Source organism: Pongo pygmaeus, chromosome 1 (genome assembly GCF_028885625.2).
Source record: "Pongo pygmaeus isolate AG05252 chromosome 1, NHGRI_mPonPyg2-v2.0_pri, whole genome shotgun sequence".
NCBI lineage: Eukaryota > Metazoa > Chordata > Mammalia > Primates > Hominidae > Pongo > Pongo pygmaeus.
The window spans coordinates 110,770,137-110,792,596 of record NC_072373.2 but is presented as its reverse complement, the minus strand read 5'-3'; the positions used below and the strand labels follow the sequence as shown (position 1 = coordinate 110,792,596).

At 40.4% G+C, this 22,460-nt stretch overlaps 1 protein-coding gene across 2 annotated transcripts in view; it reads right to left on the bottom strand.

Moving 5' to 3' along the window:
* TBX15 (T-box transcription factor 15) overlaps positions 1-22,460 on the bottom strand; it is a 112,287-nt gene that overhangs the window by 21,854 nt on the left and 67,973 nt on the right. For both annotated transcript variants that reach the window (XM_063651447.1, XM_054456523.2), the window contains exon 6: positions 15,061-15,125. In XM_063651447.1, coding sequence (XP_063507517.1) covers positions 15,061-15,125 — 65 coding nt within the window. The remainder of the gene's footprint in view (positions 1-15,060; positions 15,126-22,460) is intronic.

The window sequence follows — 22,460 nt, the reverse complement described above, 5'->3', positions numbered from 1 at the left end:
ATTAAATGTGGAGGGAGCTGTATGGTACCTAATTCCATTTTTCGTTGTCTTCTCAAAGAAACAAAAATGTGTCCCTCAAGTCCCCGTAGGCCTCATTATCTTGCAGATATTTCAGACTCCAATATGTTAGCCATTAAAAAGACGTCTCTCTGTTTGATGACACCATCCCTGGGCAAAAGCCACAGATAACAAAATGATCGCCAATTTTCTCTGGCAAGGCCACACAGCCAAGAGGACAATGGTGGAAAAGGCTCATGACAAGGGAGGGCGAACAAATAAGGCAGAAAAAATGTTAAGTACTGGCTAAAAGACCACAAGCCAAAGAATATGATAAACAGCTATGGCCTGCATGAAAAGCAGGAGTCCAGCTGGATCATCTGCCAGAATCCAGCACAGGGCCAGCTACCTTGAATTGTAGATGCAGTAGTGCCTGATGGAGTGTCCAGCACTGATTACTTCCATAGATCTGCTAAATGGCAGAAGCCACCTATGCCAGGGATAACAAAAGGGTTTGCAAAATTTGTGGGGGCTGGTAAGAGTGCCAGGAAAGAGTAGAGAGACTGGCTGGACAAATATACCCAATGGCTTTAGGGAAACCAAATGAAAATATAGAAATTGAAAGTGAGGTAGACACTTGAGATGTCATGCTGGTTGAACTAAAGACAAGTGGTCAGTTCACTGGCTCTAAGCTCACTACATGAGCCTTCAGGAGTGACAGGGAGCCAGAGGTGGACAAAGACACAATTTCTGTTGACTAGCAAGCTATGCCTAGCAGAAGACAGTGAAATCATTCTCTGTACGCTGTCATAAGCTGGATTTACAAATTCTGAAAGCTAATACTTCATAGTGTTCAGTCTTACCATCAGTAAAATGGGAAATAGTGCATTGACGTCATCAACTTGGAGATAAAAATGGACAACTTGGACCACAGATACTCTATGAAATAATTGTTACTATTGCTTGTATACTTATGATTTGAATGGCTAAAAATAAATATATGAGGTTAAACTGTATGAAATTGCTAGCATTTTGCCATTTTTGACCTATAAATACAGTAATTTTCTATGTTTAACTTAATAGATAAAGGTATAGATAAGATTTGAGTTACTTGGTTATAATAGAGAGCTCTATTAGCAAATTTTAACTGAGATCCTCTGTATACTCTTTCTCCTCCCACCCGCAATGATAAGTTGTTTCAGATTTCAGCAAAAACAAACTGGCCCTGGGATTAATTTCTAGCCTACTTTTCCTTGTCCCTTCTTTTCCTTCTGTTACTATTAGGCACTTTGATTCCTCACCTTACATTCCACCTTCCATTGGGTGTTGTGAGAAGGGGCTGGCCCTCCAAGAGGGGACACATGTTTGTGCCCAAGAGAGGTGGTTCTTTATAAACATGGCCATGGGACAGCAGCTGCTGAAGAGGGGGTCACGGGAAAGTTCTTTACTCCCAAATATTTTCTCCACCTCCACTAGAGAGAAATTATTTCTCTCAGGTTAAGTATCAACCTCATTAAACATTCTCTTTCAGTGAGCAAATATACTCATTCCCGTAATGCAGTGAGTGGCACCAGTTTTAGATCAGCATCCTCTGACACGTTATGTAAAAGGACACCAGGCACCAAGAAGGACTGCCACCAGCCACATTCCCAGCAAACAGCACTGCTGGCCGCAAACACTCCAAGAATGAGCTCAGACTCAGATTTCTTCTTGCACCTCATCCTGCAAGCCCTATTGTTTCTTCAGTGAGGGGCAATTCATTAAAACGACTTACCCATATAAAATAACTTCCTTGTGATACAGAGCCTGCCACTGGCTCCTTTCTGACAGGTTATAAGTTATAGAATTTGAGTGTCTGGCTCAGGCCTCCAGTGGTGGATTTCAAAGAGAAAAACATACCCTCCTAAAAAGTTGTACCAATTCCCTGGGCTACAGAAGGGCCATTCCACTTGGGCCCTATCGTGGGACCAATAGCAGTGGCTTTGGTGTGTCATGCCAGCTGGAAATATCTGCAGGAAACTGTGTCAGATGAGACAGTCCCACCTGCAGCTGTACTAGATGCAATGGAGGCTAGGAGTAAGGGTAAAGCCCAAGGTCACAGACAGAATGAAGGCTCCTTCAGAGGAAATCCCAGAATCTTTCACTCCATAGCACTTTTAAGACAAGTTCATAGAACCCTTCACTACCCAGACATACCACAACCTTAATAATCTCTTTTTTATGTATGTGTTTGCTTTGGAGGAAGTCCCTGAGAATTACTATATAAAATTTCCCAAGCTGACTCGTGCTTTCTGTAAAATCTTGGCAGCCACCCTATCAAGGATGGCTTGATAGGAAGAAGTTTTCACATCAGATGTGGGATGAAAGATGCAGTCTCTTTCTTTCCACTTCTTTGGTTATCTCTTTCATGTGCAGGGTCTTGGCAGTTGTCATGCTCCCTCTAGCTGAGCACAGTGGACTCTCCAGGTATGTGTGCACATGCACCTCCCATAGGTGCTTCTCAACAATTAGACCCAGTGCAAAGACTCTTGCTCCTCTTTAGCTTCAGGATCTTTGTCTTCTCCTTGGAGCAGGTTCCCCATAGGGGTGGCCATCCTCAAAGACATAATTTTACCTCTTGGTTCACTACTGGGTGTCCTTTCTCAACCAAACCTCATTCTGCTTTAGCTCAGTCTCTGGGAACCACTTCTTTTCTGAAGCTCGCAGGCACTGAAAATTGCTAGGTATCTTTCTCCAGGGAGCCAGAACACACAGACATGCCCCAGCTACCCAAAGCCAGATCAGAGGGCCTCAAGGGTGTGTGTGTCTAATCTACAGTTAGGCTAAATCAATGTCTTACAGCAGTGATCAGTCTCCGACTTTAATCACAATTGCCATTAATTTTTAAACTAAGCCTATTTAGAGATTTGCTCCTTCTTCCCTCCTTATGTGGTGTTCAAAACTAGCTCCTCACTGCTGACCTACCTGATGGCCCCCGGGCTGGGATAGGGCTTTCTCTCTCTAGAGCTCCTGATTTTTAATTTCTGTGCCACTCATCAACACCTTTTCACTGTTTTGTAGCTAAATGAAAAATTATTGTTTTATTCTGTGTTCCTGGCACCATGGAAAAAAAATACAAGAACAGAAACCTGGAATAGGTACAGTCCCAGTCTTCCAGGAGCTTATATTCTATTAAGGGGCAGAGCCCAGGAACATAGAGCACAAGACCAAAAAAAAAAAAAATCTCAAGCTGAGAAAAGCTATTTTTCCCTGAAAACAGGCAAGCGTTACTGTCTCCCTCAGTAAGAGAAATCTCCCAGAGGCAACCCTGGATATTGTGCCTGAGAGCTATTGTGCCTGAGAGCTATAGGCCTGATAATAGGTGAACACTGCCCCCATCCCACACACACACCCAAAACCAGATTTGGGCCACACAATTTCTAAGAAAGCTAGAAGTAGAAACAACTTAGAAAAAAGAAAAAAAACCAATTTCCCTCCCATTGCAGAGACTGGAAGCAAAATCTGTCAGTGATTTCACTCCAGAAGAAATGGCCATCTGCTATTCTTCCCCACAACGTGAACACACACATACACCTACTCCTCTCTCTCTCTCTCTCACACACACACACACACTCACACATATACAGGTATACTTATACTTGCACACACACACACATTCACACATATATGAATACTTACAATATTTATACATACACACATAGACACACACTCACACATATACAGGTTTACTTACACATATGCACACTCAACATTCACACACACACACACATGCATGCATGCTCCCAGTGAATACTTCTCATCAGGGGCTTAATTACTTAGTAATGGAAAGTAGCAGTTCCATAAGTCAAGTCTGAAGAGTGGAGACCTTCCTATGCTTCTCACCTGACACTTCCTAAAGAAGCAGGGAGAACTACAATAGGCTGTAATGATGGTGGCACCACAGGGCTGAAATGTGGACTCACTGGGGCTCCCCTTGGGGTCTTGCACAGTCCAATGAATATCACCTATTGTTTCACCCAAGCTCAGAATCTATTCTGTGGAAGGCACAGGAGCCTAATGCCATGGAGACCAGAATACCATTTTTACTATAGATAAAGGTGTTTGGGGGTTGTGGCATAAGTGAGAAGGCTGAATGAGCTGGCTTGAACTCCCCTGAAATAAGCTGATGCTCCAGAAATGTAGGCCTCTTCTGCTAGACTTTCCACATAATGGAAAGACAGCTGGGAATGTAGGTTCTGCAGGCAAGCAGGCAAGAATCTGGGGGGTTTCTTCCTCCAGACTCACCAATCAGATCAGTCATTCTGGTTCCCATTGAGAGGAATGAGAAAGGGATGGGGCTAGAAGCCAGGAGGACTTCTCCATGGATATCTCTGTTTTTGTTGTTGTTGTTGTTGTTTGTTTGTTTGTTTGTTTTCTTCTTCTTTGAGACGGAGTCTCACTCTGTTGCCCAGGCTGAAGTGCAGTGGCATGATTTCAGCTCACTACAACCTCCACCTCCCAGGTTCAAGCGGTTTTCCTGCCTCAGCACCCCTAGTAGCTGGGATTACAGGCACGCGCCACCATGCCTGGCTAATTTTTGTATTTTTACTAGAGACGGGGTTTCACCATGTTGGCCAGGCTGGTCTGAAACTCCTGACCTCGTGATCCACCTGCCACGGCCTCCCAAAGTGCTGGGATTACAGGCATGAGCCACCGCACCCGGCCAGATGTCTCTTTACATCAACATATGAAAAACGGGAAGCTAGTATGCTCAGCCACAGGTCCCTCAAGCACCCTTTCTATGCTTCAGAAGACATAGCTGTCAGCCAGGGGGCCACACTCAGATGGTTCTGAGTGTGAGAGGCTTATGGGCTGAGAGAGACTCTCATAGGCATTTGAGGAGAGTGTCATGGGTGGCAGTGTCCTCCCCATCTTTCCTCTCATTCCCCCCTTCTTGAGCCTCTGGATTGTACCAGGATGGATTGAGATTGACAAACCTGAACATGTTTTGGTTTGAGGTTTGGCAAACTCTGTAACTCCAAAGTCTTCCACAAATGTTTTGTGTTCTGCAAAACCAAAAAACATTAGACAAGCACTTTCCCCCCTAATTTTTAAGCCCATGTGTGTTTAAAGGAAATGTAATCCGTATGTTTTGGGTACATTTATATGCAACTCATCAAACCATGCTCCTCTGCATGAGTAGTCACTTGATGTCTAAAATGCATGAGGAAGAGCTTAGATTTATAAGTTGTTGTTTTTTTTTTTTTTTTTTTTTTTTTTTTTTTTTTACCACGGAAAGGCAATAGATGAGGTGCTGGATGGAAGGTGGTGAACTGGGTCCCGATTCTGGCACAGAACCACCAGTTCCCACAAGATTTGCAAATAATTCTCTATATCCTCATCTATCAATATTTCCCACCTGCAAGGTGGCATTAATAACTGTTGCCCTTAACAGATCCTGTGGGTAGCCAGTGGGAATTAAAGTGTGATTATCAGGTAATTTTGAGATATTTAAAGAGAAAAATACAAGGGCCCCCTTACTTGCCGTAGCAATTTATTTTAATCTAGTTTTCCAGAATGCTGAAGGACAAAAATGGCTTCTATCTTTAGTAATTCATCCTTGCCCCATCATGAGACACATGACTTCAATGTCATTATATCATAGTTTCACCTGCTAGGGAAGGTCAGGCTGGCTTCCTGTTCTCTACTAGGAAAACACTTACTTACACGGGGATAGAAAGTTGATAATGAAGTCATGGGTAGTAGACTACGAAGACAAACTGAGAATATACAGTTTGTTTTACTTGGAAAAGCAAAGGTGCTAGGTGACTTGAATAGTGTTTTTACACTGATTAAGAGGTAGGATTCTGCCTTTTAGAGTTAGAATTCTGTTCTCAATATCTGTTGAAGATAAAATAGGTCAAGTGTAAACTGTTAGCATGATAAAGCACAAACCATTCAGGCTTTGAAGTCAGGCAGAGTCAGTTTTAATACCTGCTCCAGCTTTACTATGTGACAGTAGAAAAACTGCCCAACCTCTCTGAGCCTCAATTGCTTCATTTGTAAAATACAAGTTGTTTTGAAGATTAGAGAAAACATAATTAAAGGTCTGGAACACAGTAAGTTAACTGATAAAATTTCTGATAGTACTTAAAGTAGCCCTCAGATTTTGATGGAACATAATGAAGAATTCCCATGGTATCAGAAAAGAATAAATAAGAAATGTTGTGAAATGGATTAATGAAGATCCATAGTTCTGCTTTCCTGGAGCCCTTAGAGAGAATAGAGCCCATTAGGAAGGACACACACATAACTGTCTGCCCTGAGCAGTAAGACAGTCACCAGCCTTCAGGCCAGTAGAGGAACAAGGGCCTCAGCACTTGAACTGATATGTCATCACAATTCCTAACCAAAAGCAAATCCTTCAACATGCAACAGTCTAATTCTCAAAATTAAAGAGTGGCTCTAATTCCTACAACATAGATTTAATGCTGGTCAACACTAGCTTATCTAGGCTACTTTTCTGTTCTAAATCATGCCTCAGCACCTTCATTCTCATGATGCTCAGTCATGTTCCTGGGCAGGGGTCATGCCTTGTAGCCACAAGCTCTCCTTGATGTTGCACAGACATGCCTGACGCACGTCTGTCTTTGCACTTGCTGTTTCCACTGCCCAGAGTGCATAGCTGGCAGCTTCTTTTGCAACATTCATGGCATCTTATCAGGGCACCATCCCTATTCACACTGTAAAAGTGTCTTCCACTCTCACTCTACCTCTTAATCTGATTTATTTTTCTTCTTTGCATTTATTAATAATTGACATACATATTTCTTGATGCCTTTGCAGTTCAGACAACAAATGGTTAAAGTATATTCAGATGGCAATTTCCAAGGATAGGGTGCCTGCTCATAGGAAAGCACTTATTTAGAAATCAAATTCAACTTTAGAAAAATGAATAAAAACTCAGAAAAACAAGGACTCAAATGGGAGAAAAAAGCAAAGAAAATAAAATATTTCAAGTGCCAAAGAATAAAATAAGCAAATACTAAATGCTATTGGAGATACAGAAGGAAGGAAAAAGAAAGAAATAGTTTAATAACTAACACCAGTAGGTTGGAACTGGTGTTCCAGTTGGAACTGGTGAGAGAGAGAGAGTTGTATCTAGAGCAGAAATTCTTAACTTTAAGACTTTTTTGAAAATCTGAAGAAAGATATAGACCTCTCTCCAGGAAAAATGTGCATCTATTCATTCAAACACAATTTTACCTATAATATCTGAAACCCCTGAACAATCTATCCATGTGCTTCAAGCTAAAGGTCTTAAAAGCCCTTGCATGCCATAGCCTACCTCCAGAAATAGCCTGTCATGAAAGTCCTGCCCCAAAGAATCACCACCAAGACAGGTCTAGAGGCTTCTTTACAAAAGGCCAGCTTCATTTTTGATCTCCTTATCACTAACAAGTTCTTCTGTTAGCTCATAGTGCAGAACCTTGGGAAAAAAGGCAATAGGAAATGGCTTGCAAGCACATTGTGCTGACCTGGACATGTAAAATAAGCTAATGGGATGGAAGAGGATGGGCCATCTGAAATGAAAGTAATAGGTATTCATTCCTCACTGGCTAAATTTTGAAAATGAGGGCCTTTGTATTGTTATAAACAAAGAATGATCAAAAGGAAAGCATTTGACATGTAGTCCATATGCCTGAGTTCTACTACACTCTACCACTAACAAGTAGTTGCTTGACCAAAAATATGTTGCTCAATTTTGTCGTCTACAAGCTGGAATTTTAAGTGATTTTTACTTTTCTCAGTACATATAATTTTTAAAAATTCTGAGGTGAATACAATTTTATTCAAATCTAAATATATTTTAAATATACATAAGTTTAGTAGAGAAGTGATTCATAAGTCATTTTGTAAAGAAAATAATTGTCATAACTGATTTTTAGCATAAATCTGGATTCTAATATAATGCACTGCACATTTCAGAAAACGGTTTGAAATAAAAGTTTTTGGCTTATTTGAAAACTCTTACAGACAGAATACCAAAGATAACCCCTGGTAATCTGCCATTTGAATGTAAATAAATGCCCTCAAATTATTAAAAAAAAAAAAAACTATTAAAATAAACAGTCGGAGGGAGGAGCCAAGATGGCCGAATAGCAACAGCTCTGGTCTACAGCTCCCAGCGTGAGCGACGCAGAAGACTGGTGATTTCTGCATTTCCATCTGAGGTACCGGGTTCATCTCACTAGGGAGTGCCAGACAGTGGGCACGGGTCAGTGGGTGCATGCACCGTGCGTGAGCCTAAGAAGGGCAAGGCATTGCCTCACTCGGGAAGCGCAAGAGGTCAGGGAGTTCCCTTTTCTAGTCAAAGAAAGGGGTGACAGACGGCACCTGGAAAATCGGGTCACTCCCACCCGAATACTGCGCTTTTCCCATGGGCTTAAAAAACAACGCACCAGGAGATTATATCCCGCACCTGGCTCAGAGGGTCCTACACCCATGGAGTCTCACTGATTGCTAGCACAGCAGTCTGAGATCAAACTGCAAGGCGGCAGCGAGGCTGGGGGAGGGGCGCCCGCCATTGCCCAGGCTTGCTTAGGTAAACAAATCAGCCAGGAAGCTTGAATTGGGTGGAGCCCACCACAGCTCAAGGAGGCCTGCCTGCCTCTGTAGGCTCCACCTCTGGGGGCAGGGCACAGACAAACAAAAAGACAGCAGTAACCTCTGCAGACTTAAATGTCCCTGTCTGACAGCTTTGAAGAGAGCAGAGGTTCTCCTAGCACGCAGCTGGAGATCTGAGAACGGGCAGACTGCCTCCTCAAGTGGGTCCCTGACCCCTGACCCCCGAGCAGCCTAACTGGGAGGCACCCCCAGCAGGGGCAGACTGACACCTCACACGGCCGGGTACTTCAACAGACCTGCAGCTGAGGGTCCTGTCTGTTAGAAGGAAAACTAACAAACAGAAAGGACATCCACACCAAAAACCCATCTGTACATCACCATCATCAAAGACCAAAAGTAGATAAAACCACAAAGATGGGGAAAAAACACAGCAGAAAAACTGGAAACTCTAAAAAGCAGAGCGCCTCTCCTCCTCCAAAGGAACGCAGTTCCTCACCAGCAACGGAACAAAGCTGGACGGAGAATGACTTTGATGAGCTGAGAGAAGAAGGCTTCAGACAATCAAATTACTCCGAGCTACGGGAGGATATTCAAACCAAAGGCAAAGAAGTTAAAAACTTCGAAAAAAATTTAGAAGAATGTATAACTAGAATAACCAATACAGAGAAGTGCTTAAAGGAGCTGATGGAGCTGAAAACCAAGGCTCGAGAACTACGTGAAGAATGCAGAAGCCTCAGTAGCCCATGTGATCAAATGGAAGAAAGGGTACCAGCGATGGAAGATGAAATGAATGAAATGAAGTGAGAAGGGAAGTTTAGAGAAAAAAGAATAAAAAGAAATGAGCAAAGCCTCCAAGAAATATGGGACTATGTGAAAAGACCAAATCTACGTCTGATTGGTATACCTGAAAGTGACGGGGAGAATGGAACCAAGTTGGAAGACACTCTGCAGGATATTATCCAGGAGAACTTCCCCAATCTAGCAAGGCAGGCCAACATTCAGATTCAAGAAATACAGAGAATGCCACAAAGATAGTCCTTGAGAAGAGCACCTCCAAGACACGTAATTGTCAGATTCACCAAAGTTGAAATGAAGGAAAAAATGTTAAGGGCAGCCAGAGAGAAAGGTCGGGTTACCCTCAAAGGGAGGCCCATCAGACTAACAGCGGATCTCTTGGCAGAAACTCTACAAGCCAGAAGAGAGTGGGGGCTAATATTCAACATTCTTAAAGAAAGGAATTTTCAACCCAGAATTTCATATCCAGCCAAACTAAGCTTCATAAGTGAAGGAGAAATAAAATACTTTACAGACAAGCAAATGCTGAGAGATTTTGTCACCACCAGGCTTGCCCTAAAAGGGCTCCTGAAGGAAGTGATAAACATGGAAAGGCACAACCGGTACCAGCTGCTGCAAAATCATGCCAAAATGTAAAGACCATTGAGACTAGGAAGAGACTGCATCAACTAACGAGCAAAATAACCAGCTAACATCATAATGACAGGACCAAATTCACACATAACAATATTAACTTTAAATGTAAATGGACTAAATGTTCCAATTAAAAGACACAGACTGGCAAATTGGATAAAGAGTCAAGACCCATCACTGTGCTGTATTCGGGAAACCCATCTCACATACAGAGACACACATAGGCTCAAAATAAAGGGATGGAGGAAGATCTACCAAGCAAACAGAAAGCAAAAAAAAGGCAGGGGTTGCAATCCTAGTCTCTGATAAAACAGACTTTAAACCAACAAAGATCAAAAGAGACAAAGAAGGCCATTACATAATGGTAAAGGGATCAATTCAACAAGAAGAGCTAACTATCCTAAATATATATGCACCCAATACAGGAGCACCCAGATTCATAAAGCAAGTCCTGAGTGACCTACAAAGAGACTTAGACTCCCACACAATAATAATGGGAGACTTTAACACCCCACTGTCAACATTAGACAGATCAACGAGACAGAAAGTCAACAAGGATACCCAGGAATTGAACTCGGCTCTGCACCAAGCGGACCTAATAGACATCTACAGAACTCTCCACCCCAAATCAACAGAATATACATTTTTTTCAGCACCACACCACACCTATTCCAAAATTGACCACATACTTGGAAGTAAAGTTCTCCTCAGCAAATGTAAAAGAACAGAAATTATAACAAACTATCTCTCAGATCACAGTGCAATCAAGCTGGAACTCAGGATTAAGAATCTCACTCAAAACCGCTCAACTACATGGAAACTGAACAACCTGCTCCTGAATGACTACTGGGTACATAACAAAATGAAGGCAGATATAAAGATGTTCTTTGAAACCAACGAGAACCAAGACACAACATACCAGAATCTCTGGGATGCATTCAAAGCAGTGTGTAGAGGGAAATTTATAGCACTAAATGCCCACAAGAGAAAGCAGGAAATATCCAAAATTGACACCCTAACATCACAATTAAAAGAACTAGAAAAGCAAGAGCAAACACATTCAAAAGCTAGCAGAAGGCAAGAAATAACTAAAATCAGAGCAGAACTGAAGGAAATAGAGATGAAAAGAACCCTTCAAAAAATTAATGAATCCAGGAGCTGGTTTTTTGAAAGGATCAACAAAATTGATAGACTGCTAGCAAGACTAATAAAGAAAAAAAAGAGAGAAGAATCAAATAGATGCAATAAAAAATGATAAAGGGGATATCACCACCGATCCCACAGAAATACAAACTACCGTCAGAGAATACTACAAACACCTCTACGCAAATAAACTAGAAAATCTAGAAGAAATGGATAAATTCCTCGACACATACACTCTCCCAAGACTAAACCAGGAAGAAGTTGAATCTCTGAATAGACCAATAACAGGCTCTGAAATTGTGGCAATAATCAATAGCTTACCAACCAAAAAGAGTCCAGGACCAGATGGATTCACAGCCGAATTCTACCAGAGGTACAAGGAGGAACTGGTACCATTCCTTCTGAAACTATTCCAATCAATAGAATAAGAGGGAATCCTCCCTAACTCATTTTATGAGGCCAGCATCATCCTGATACCAAAGCCGGGCAGAGACACAACCAAAAAAGAAAATTTTAGACCAATATCCTTGATGAACATTGATGCAAAAATCCTCAATAAAATACTGGCAAACCGAATCCAGCAGCACATCAAAAAGCTTATCCACCATGATCAAGTGGGCTTCATCCCTGGGATGCAAGGCTGGTTCAATATACGCAAATCAATAAATGTAATCCAGCATATAAACAGAACCAAAGACAAAAACCACATTATTATCTCAATAGATGCAGAAAAGGCCTTCGACAAAATTCAACAACGCTTCATGCTAAAAACTCTCAATAAATTAGGTATTGATGGGACATATCGCAAAATAATAAGAGCTATCTATGACAAACCCACAGCCAATATCATACTGAATGGGCAAAAACTGGAAGCATTCCCTTTGAAAACTGGTAGAAGACAGGGATGCCCTCTCTCACCACTCCTATTCAACATAGTGTTGGAAGTTATGGCCAGGGCAATTAGGCAGGAGAAGGAAATAAAGGGTATTCAATTAGGAAAAGAGGAAGTCAAATTGTCCCTGTTTGCAGACGACATGATTGTATATCTAGAAACCCCCATTGTCTCAGCCCAAAATCTCCTTAGGCTGATAAGCAACTTCAGCAAAGTCTCAGGACACAAAATCAATGTACAAAAATCACAAGCATTCTTACACACCAACAACAGACAGAGAGCCAAATCATGAGTGAACTCCCATTCACAATTGCTTCAAAGAGAATAAAATACCTAGGAATCCAACTTACAAGGGATGTGAAGGACCTCTTCAAGGAGAACTACAAACCACTGCTCAATGAAATAAAAGAGGATACAAAGAAATGGAAGAACATTCCATGTTCATGGGTAGGAAGAATCAATATCGTGAAAATGGCCATACTGCCCAAGGTAATTTATAGATTCAATGCCATCCCCATCAAGCTACCAATGACTTTCCTCACAGAATTGGAAAAAACTACTTTAAAGTTCATATGGAACCAAAAAAGAGCCCGCATTGCCAAGTCAATCCTAAGCCAAAAGAACAAAGCTGGAGGCATCACACTACCTGACTTCAAACTATACTATAAGGCTACAGTAACCAAAACAGCATGGTACTGGTACCAAAACAGAGATATAGATCAATGGAACAGAACAGAGCCCTCAGAAATAACGCCACATATCTACAACTATCTGATCTTTGACAAACCTGAGAAAAACAAGCAATGGGGAAAGGATTCCCTATTTAATAAATGGTGCTGGAAAACTGGATAGCCATATGTAGAAAGCTGAAACTGGATCCCTTCCTTACACCTTATACAAAAATCAATTCAAGATGGATTAAAGACTTAAACGTTAGACCTAAAACCATAAAAACCCTAGAAGAAAACCTAGGCATTACCATTCAGGACATAGGCATGGGCAAGGACTTCATGTCTAAAACACCAAAAGCAATGGCAACAAAAGCCAAAATTGACAAATGGGATCTAATTAAACTAAAGAGCTTCTGCACAGCAAAAAAAACTACCATCAGAGTGAACAGGAAACCTACACAATGGGAGAAAATTTTCGCAACTTACTCATCTGACAAAGGGCTAATATCCAGAATCTACAATGAACTCCAACAAATTTACAAGAAAAAAACAAACAACCCCATCAAAAAGTGGGCAAAGGACATGAACAGACACTTCTCAAAAGAAGACATTTATGCAGCCAAAAAACATGAAAAAATGCTCACCATCTCTGGCCATCAGAGAAATGCAAATCAAAACCACAATGAGATACCATCTCACACCAGTTAGAATGGCAATGATTAAAAAGTCAGGAAACAACAGGTGCTGGAGAGGATGTGGAGAAATAGGAACACTTTTACACTGTTGGTGGGACTGTAAACTAGTTCAACCATTGTGGAAGTCAGTGTGGCGATTCCTCAGGGATCTAGAACTAGAAATTCCATTCGACCCAGCCATCCCATTACTGGGTATATACCCAGAGGACTATAAATCATGCTGCTATAAAGACACATGCCCACGTATGTTTATTGCGGCATTATTCACAATAGCAAAGACTTGGAACCAACCCAAATGTCCAACAATGATAGACTGGATTAAGAAAATGTGGCACATATACACCATGGAATACTATGCAGCCATAAAAAATGATGAGTTCATGTCCTTTGTAGGGACATGGATGAAGCTGGAAACCACCATTCTCAGCAAACTATTGCGAGGACAAAAAACCAAACACCACATGTTCTCACTCATAGGTGGGAATTGAACAATGAGAACACATGGACACAGGAAGGGGAACATCACACTCTGGGGACTATTGTGGGGTGGGGGGAGTGGGGAGGGATAGCATTGGGAGATATATCTAATGCTAGATGACGAGTTAGTGGGTGCAGCGCACCAGCATGGCACATGTATACATATGTAACTAACCTGCACATTGCACACATGTACGCTAAATCCTAAAGTATAATAATAAATAAATAAATAAATAAATTTATAAAAAATAAAAATAAAATAAAATAAATAAAAAATAAAAAATAAAATAAACAGTCATTGCAAAGTCTACGCACTTTATGAGACATATGTGTCACATTTGTGGATTCAATACTGTCTATATAAGATGAAATTTTCTGATTGAATAATCTTAGATATAGCTGGTTTCCCTACCCATTTTGATTCTCTCCAAACTTTTCATAGGTAACAGCTTTTAATTTTATATAGGAGGAGTGAGAAAGAATTTAGAGAAAAGAAAGAAGTATCAACAAGAGAAATGACACAGTCTCTAAGGACATTTATAGCAGGAGCAAATAGTCCTATAAACTTCAGCAAAAAGAGGTTCACTATATAATAACCTAGTCATAATGACTGAGGCTAAGTCATCAAGAAAGGGGTGTTCTATAAACTCTCTTTTCTAAAGCAGGAAGCATCTGATATATTTTGGAACTATTTCCCAGGAGAAAAACAGTTACATTTTTTTTCACACTGTTTTAGCTCTTAAGGTAGTAATTTTCTGAAAAAATGTTATTTGTCTACAGCTCCTTGTTTCCTGGGAATGCGAAACATATGAGATATCACTGCAGGTGCTGAAGCCACCTATAGATACTTATCAGAGAAAAAATGGCAATCTTTCAATGATAATAAATTACCATAAAATTTGTTTTAAGTGACTCAATTACTAAATATGATGTGGGGAAGAAAACAGCATGAGGGATTTGATCTGGTGATTTAGACTATGCAACAAAGAATTTGATTCTTACGTCAGCTATCCATTTCTCTTTGCCGAAGTGTACACAGTGGCGGAGCATACAGGTGTTTTCTAAAAGGCAGGAGCCATCAACCATCAGCAGGATGTGAGGAAAGTAATGTCACATAGAAAAGAAGTGCGTCTTCCCCAGTGATACTTACCTGTTTCTCCCAGAATCTCTGAATCCTTTAGCAAAAGGGTTTCGGTCAATTTTTAATCTGGTAATCTAGAAACAAACAAATAAGTATGAATTGCTTGTATATTAACTGATTTCTTTCTTAGTACTCCTAGAAAATTACAAAAATCACTTTTTTAATAACAATTGTTGCTTTTATTTAATTTCCTTTCAGCTTGAGATTTAATTTGAAGCTGGATATAGAACTTGGCCTGGCACACAGATGTCTGACCCACCCGACTCACTTCTCTACAAAAACTAAAATTTGCCCAGTATGTGACTCTATAAACTCTCTCCTACTCACCTTCCTTGCCCCAGAGTGGTGATAAATCACTTGTCTAGACAGATATTGAAATGGAAAATTGGTCAATGGTCATGTCCATGGTACATGACACACGGGAGGCACTTAAAAAATGCTTGTTGAATGAGTGAGTAAACAAATGATGTGTAAGTGAGTTAATAATTAATAAGGACTCAGTCAATTCAGTTAGGTGGAATCAGACCACCAGACAATCTGCCTTAGCCTGAAAGACCCAAAAAATTGACTGCATTTGCCATTTCACTGAAGGCATGCCTTTCCTACCACTAGAAATTATTCATTTAATGACTTGAAATGTTCATGTAAAAGACAGAAAAAGCAGACTTTTGCCAGGGTCTTACCCAAAGGAAAATCTACAATGTGAGACTGAATGGGGCAGGATGCAGTACATGTTATCCAGTCTCCAAGACTCACAAGCAAATCAGAAATAAAGAGCCAGTTTCATAAGGCTGACCAAGCTAGCACATCCAATTGTGTCACCAGCTTGGTTCTCAGGGGCCATGTGGTTCAACCCCCACTCAATGCATAAGTCCCCATCCATTGCATCCTATCTTAGTTCTGGCAAACCCTGCCATGGTTGTATATATTTCCCTCATGCCTGTAGACTAGAACAAGCCTGAACAACATATTTCACATGCACTCTAGTGTTTCCACTTTCAGCCTTGGTACCTTTGTGTCTGAACCAATTGTTAATGACTCACTACATGCAAGCAATGGAGACTTAGGCATAGGTGCTAGGGAGCTCAGGAAGGAAGGAAGGCACTCCCAATGCAAGGTGATCTAGAAATAAGGGAATCTCATTATTTAAGACCATCTTCATATTTTTGATAACTGTAGAACATATCACTAAGACAGCTAAAGTTGTTTCCTACATTGCAAATCTTTCCTAGTTCTCTTTCACCTCATTTTATCAGAGTGGAATTTCCCAAGACCACAGTCTTTAAAGGTCTTTCAAAGCAATGTGAGATTCTGACAAACAGACTCTAACTTGAAAGAGTCTTCAAGGCTTCAAGGTTATTTTCTTCCTAAATATTCTTTGCCTTTAAAATTGCACACTAATTATGCAGCACTAATAATGTAGCAAAAGCAATTTTACATGTATTTTATAGACCATAGCAGGAGTCTAAAGGTTTGGCTTTCTAAAGTCGAGTGTCTGCCATATGAATACTGTATTGAGTTTAAAGAGTGTCACTGCTTTTCTGTGTTTGACTTAAAATCGGTTCTTTCTTCCTCCATAATCCACAGCAATAAACCATGCACCATATTTTCTTTTCAAGTTGGGGTTATAATATTTTATTTTCTCTTTCAAGTTGGTTTATCCTGTCCAACTCATTTATGATAGGGATTTCTGACACATGACTGTGATGCCATATTTTGGGGGTCTCCACAGACCCCTGTAAATATAACAGCGCTCTACTTCATGGGCCTGGGGAAAATGGTTGAAAATATATTTCCCACAGCTCATTGGATCCCAGGCCAATAGGTATGCATGGAAATTTAATAGCAAATGCCTCAAGTGTTAGAAAAAAACAATGTCTGTACACTTGCTTTAAAGCTTTTAATGTGAGAATTAGAGAGCTTTATGAAGAGCGTGGTTCTGCCACTTATCATTTATCATCAAGTGCCTTCTGTGTGCAAAGCAGTGTGACAAGCAACACAGGTGACAGAATGGTGTACAGCCAGTGTATAGCTGTGTGTCATCCATTTTTCCTCAAGGAGCTTATAATCCAGAAGAAAGAAGCAGATGTGCACTAACAATTACAATATAAAAAAGAAGGTCATAAAGTTCACAATAAAGGCAAAGTACCCTGAGAGCTTAGACAAAGTAGGAATTACTCCATGTTGAAGAGCGCTGGGGTTTCATGTTAGAGACAGCATGTGAGCCAGGCCTTGAAAGATGTGTAGGATTTTAATGAAAACACAAGAGAAGGAAAAAGGACAAAGGAAGTATTTCTTAAGAAAGGCACTATGTAACACAGGATATGAACAGACACTTCGCAAAAGAAGACATTTATGTGGCCAAGAAACACAACGAAAAAAAGCTAAACATCACTGATCATTAGAGAAATGCAAATCAAAACCACAATGAGATACCATCTCACGCCAGTCAGAAATGGCGATTATTAAAAAGTCAAGAGGCCAAGCGTGGTGGCTCACGCCTGCAATCCTCATACTTTGCGAGGCCGAGGCAGGTGGATTGTCTGAGCTCAGGAGTTCGAGACCAGCCTGGGAAACATGCTGAAACCCCATCTCTACTTAAAAATACAAAAAATTACCTAGGCATGGTGGCGTGCACCTGTAGTCGCAGCTACTTGGGAGGCTGAGGCGAGAGAATCGCTTGAACCCAGGACGTGGGGGCTATGGTGAGCTACGATTGCACCACTGCACACCAGCCTGGGTGACAGAGCAAGACTCTGTCTCCAAAAAAATAAAGAAATAAAAAATAAAAATAAATATATAAAAATCAAGAAAAAACAGATAATGGCAAGGCTGTGGAGAAATAGGAATGCTTTTCACTGCCGGCGGCAATGCAAATTAGTTCAATCATTGTGGAAGACAATGCGGCGATTCCTCAAAGACCTAGAACCAGAAATAGCATTTAACCTAGCAATCTTATTACTGGATATATACCCAAAGAAATAGAAATCATTCTATTATAAAGATATATGCATGTGTATGTTCATTGTAGCACTATTCACAATAACAAAGACGTGGAATCAACCAAAATGCCCATCAATAATAGATTGGATAAAGAAAATGTAATACATATACATCAGGAATACTACACAGCCATAAAAAGGAATGAGATCATGTCCTTGGAAGGAACATGGATGGAGCTGGAAGCCAATATCCTAAGCAAACGAACACAGGAACAGAAAACCAAACACCACATGTTCTCTCTTATAAGTGGGAGCTGAATGACGAGAACACATAGACACATGGAAGGGAACAATACACACTGAGGCCTGTCAGGGAGCAGGAGAGGAAGAGCATTGGGATAAATAGCTAATGCGTGTGGGGCTTAATACCTAGGTGATGGGTTGATAGGTGCAGCAAACTACCATGGCACACATTTACCTATGAAACAAACCTGCACATCCTGCATATGTATCGTGGAACTTAAAATAAAATTTAATTTAAATTTTTTAAAAGAAAGGCCCTATGTAAGCATGAATATCAAAGTGGGAAAGAATGACACATATTCCAGAAACCTTAGCCTGTGTCATCATCATCTCTTGACTGAACTATTCTATGTAGCCTTAGAACGGAACTCCTTTCTTCCATTCTCGTCCCTGTACAATCTCTTCTCTATCCAGCACCCCATTTGGTCTTCGTTAACATGTAACTGGACCATGTCATTCTCTTTAGTGGCCACTACCACTCAGAATTGAATCCAAATTCCTTGTCTAGCCTTGCAGAGCCAGCAGGCCCCTAGGCTGGCCTGCCTCTCCAACCCATTCACGCTCCCTTGCCTTGATCCACAGGCTCAGGGCAGACTGAGCAACTCAGCCAGACTGAGATGCTCCCAGTTCTGGAATGTGCCAAGCTCTTTCTGTGTTCAGGCCACTCACATTTGATCTACAACCAGATTTGAAATGCTCATTTCTCTACTTTGCACATAGCTGACTCCTTGTCCTAAGCCTCAGTCAAAATGTTATCTCCTGAGAGAGATCTTCTCTGATCATCTCTCCAAAACAGGATACTTCTGCTACTCTTCTTAACTGCAGCCTTTTAAATTCCATCTTTGCTCTTAACACAATTGGTAATTACACACGTATTTTTGTATTTACATGTTTACTAAATGTAACTCCCCCTGGACCACAGGTAGGAACCATGCCTATTCTATATACCATTTAATTAAGCAGAACCTAGTGTGACATGCTCAATGAATATTTATTCAATGAGCAAGTGAATGAATAAATGATGATGTGAGAGCCAGGGATCAAGAGTCCAAAAACCATGATAAGCTTTAGAGAATCTAGACCAAACAATGCTCTTGATTCTATTTGCTTTCACTAGAGGCTTTAGAGACAAAAATCCTATACTAATAGAACAAGGTCTATTAGTAACCTCCTGTGTGACTAAAACAAGTCTACTAGTCTACATGTACAAACTTTGTCCAGTGATAATGAAAAGACAGGGAAAATACAGAGGTTGTAAAAGCATTTTACTTAACTGATTTTATTTCCATAACCTTATACTAATTTGTGTAGTTTGAATTATAGAACACTGAGGCACATAAGGGGGTGGTTGCCGACTTGCCACCATTAATGTTAATCATTGTCACGGACTTCTTGCCTAGTAACATGGAGGCAGTTAATAAATGAGGTATACTTCACAGTGCACCAGGCAGACATAAATAGCACAACCTGAAAAGGAAATGAAACTTGAATATCCTGAGTATGGTTTTACAACACGAAGGCTGAAAGGGCCTTCTCTTATTAACACTCTTCGTTATTTTTATTTCATACTATATTGCTTGAAAGGTTTTCCATGGGGGGAAAACAAAACAAAACAAAAAACCTTAGCCCATATGAAAAAGATTCCACACTGATTTGAGCCAGCAAAATGGCTGTCTAGTTTAGACCATAATGAGTGGCTCAGAAATCCTATTGGATTTGCTCACACAAACCTGGCTGTGGTTTCTGACTTCCTATCTGGTTCATGCAGCCAACTCTCATCAAGAAATAAGACTGTGTTACCTGGGAAAACAAGGCCATGTCTTTTTGAAATCTAGTTTCCTGTTTGAAGACAAAAATCAACGTTCAGCATTATTTTTCCCTCAGAGAAGACAAAGACTTTGCAATGGAAATTTCTTGCTAATTCTGTGAGGATGTGTTGGCGTCAGATTCTTCTAAGAAAAAGCATGATGTGTTGAGTCACCTTTATTCCCACATCTACCACTTTATTCTCCTTGAAGAGATTCTGGATTCTGGGCATGCTGCACCTTTCTCTCTGCCATAGGCCTGCCAAGTTGGCACATACAGAGCAAATAATAGTAATAATAACTTCAGTATGCTAGCAGCCCTAAAAGTCTATTGGTCAGTAAGCAAGGATGGAAGGAAGGAATGGAAAATGGGGAAAGAAAAGCATAACATATTCCCTGAAAATAGAAAAGCTCTCTTTACTACTACTTACATCCAAAGAAACAGAACCACAGATATATGAAGAAACCAGTGGTAGAGTCATGTTGGCTAATCATTCATTCAGTTTCATTTCAGTCATTTGTCAACCTTATATATTCAGCGCTATGCAATATAGGTCAGACGCAAATATCTTAGAATTACGGAAATGTGCTTCAGAATTTTTTAGGCCAATTCTAATCCCCCTCCCATTATTTGAGGAATCAACATTACATCCGAATTTTTCATTCTACCAAAAGGAGACAGTTAACATCTATCTACTCTCTCCTGTCTCATAATTTCATAAAATAAGTGACATTTTTATATAAAAAAGTAGGAAAGACAAAATAAAATAAACTCTATTAAATTGAACGTCTACATTCATAAAAGTCCCCATATTTCTTTATTTTTCTCATTTTTCAGTGGACCATAAAAAACTTCTCCATAGATTAGTACTGATTCAGACCAAATTATCAATTTGTAAATGAGAATACTAAGGTAGAGTGATTTGTCAAAAGTAGTACAGTCTGTCAGTTGCAGAGTGGGGTCTAGAACTCAAGTCTCCTAACTCCCAACTTCGTGTTTTCTACATCATACTGTTTATTTGTAAAAGGTACAACTTTTGTTCTTAAAAAGCTCAAAATATCAAGAGGAAGATTGGACATGCACGCCAAAGTTACAATGTGATGAGGTCACAAGAGAGGTGCAGTCCCCTAACAGTTCTAACTGGGGAGAGCTCATTTGCAGCTGAAAAAAGGAAAGGAAGTGGTAGGGAATGGTATTTTCACCGAATTTTTGAAGAGTAGAAGGAATCAAGACAAATAAAAATGAAAGGGAAGGGCATTCCTGGAAAAGAAAAAGGGACATACAAAGGCAAGGATGTTGCAAAGTTCAGGCAACAGTAAAAATCTGACCAGATTGCGACACTCTTGCAGATGTGTGAGGAGAAATAACAGAAATTTAGCCTAGAAATGTAGTTGGTGATTAGCCACAGAGGACGTTATTGGAAAGACTCGGGGTCCAGCACTTGACTCCCTAGGCACTGAGGAGTCATTGACAATTTTTGGCATAGAAATGGTGCAATTATCACTGTGCTTTACAATGATGTATAGGATGGCTTATGAGACATTAAGCTTGCAGTCCAGGTGACCTAATTGGAAGCTATCATAAGAACCCAAGGTCAGGGGAAGGCAGGAACAGAACAAGGGCAAAATCAATCAGATTAGAAAGAAGAAAATATTCTGTGAGTAGAAGCAAAAGACATTAGTGGCAGACTGGATGTTGTGACAACCAGGTGTTCAACCTGGGTGACAAGATGGAAGTTAGCAGGAACAGGAGGTTTAACAATGCCACTCATAATCCCAACACTTTGGGAGGCCAAGGTGGGAGAATTGCTTGAGCCCAGGAGTTCAAGACTAGCCTGGGCAACAAAATGAGACCCCATCTCTTAAAAAAAATCAAAACAATTAGGTGGGCATGGTGATACCCGCCTGTGGTCCCAGCTACACAGAAAGCTGACACAGGAGGATGACTTGATCCCAGGAGGCCAGGGCTGCAGTGAGCCATGTTCACACCACTGCACTCCAGCCTGAGTGACAGAGCAAGACCCTGTCCCAAAAAACAAACAAACAAAAAATAAAAACAACAGGAGAATTGAAAAGAGTCACAAATAAACAGTATCTTGGGGAATATTTTATTTGCAAAACACCATGTTCATATCTGCCAAGTGTAGACTTACTAAAAATGTATTGGTATAGATTATCTGGTGAATAAAAACAATTTTCAGACATGAACATTCTAATAATTTTCAGTAGTTGAAAATCGTGTTGATTGCTTTGGTTTGAGAACAATTGCTGCCAAACCTCATTTAAAATCATGCAGAAAAAAAGAGGGATAAATTAGAATTCCAGAGCTTTCAGGGACCCTATAAAGCAAAGGCCGATT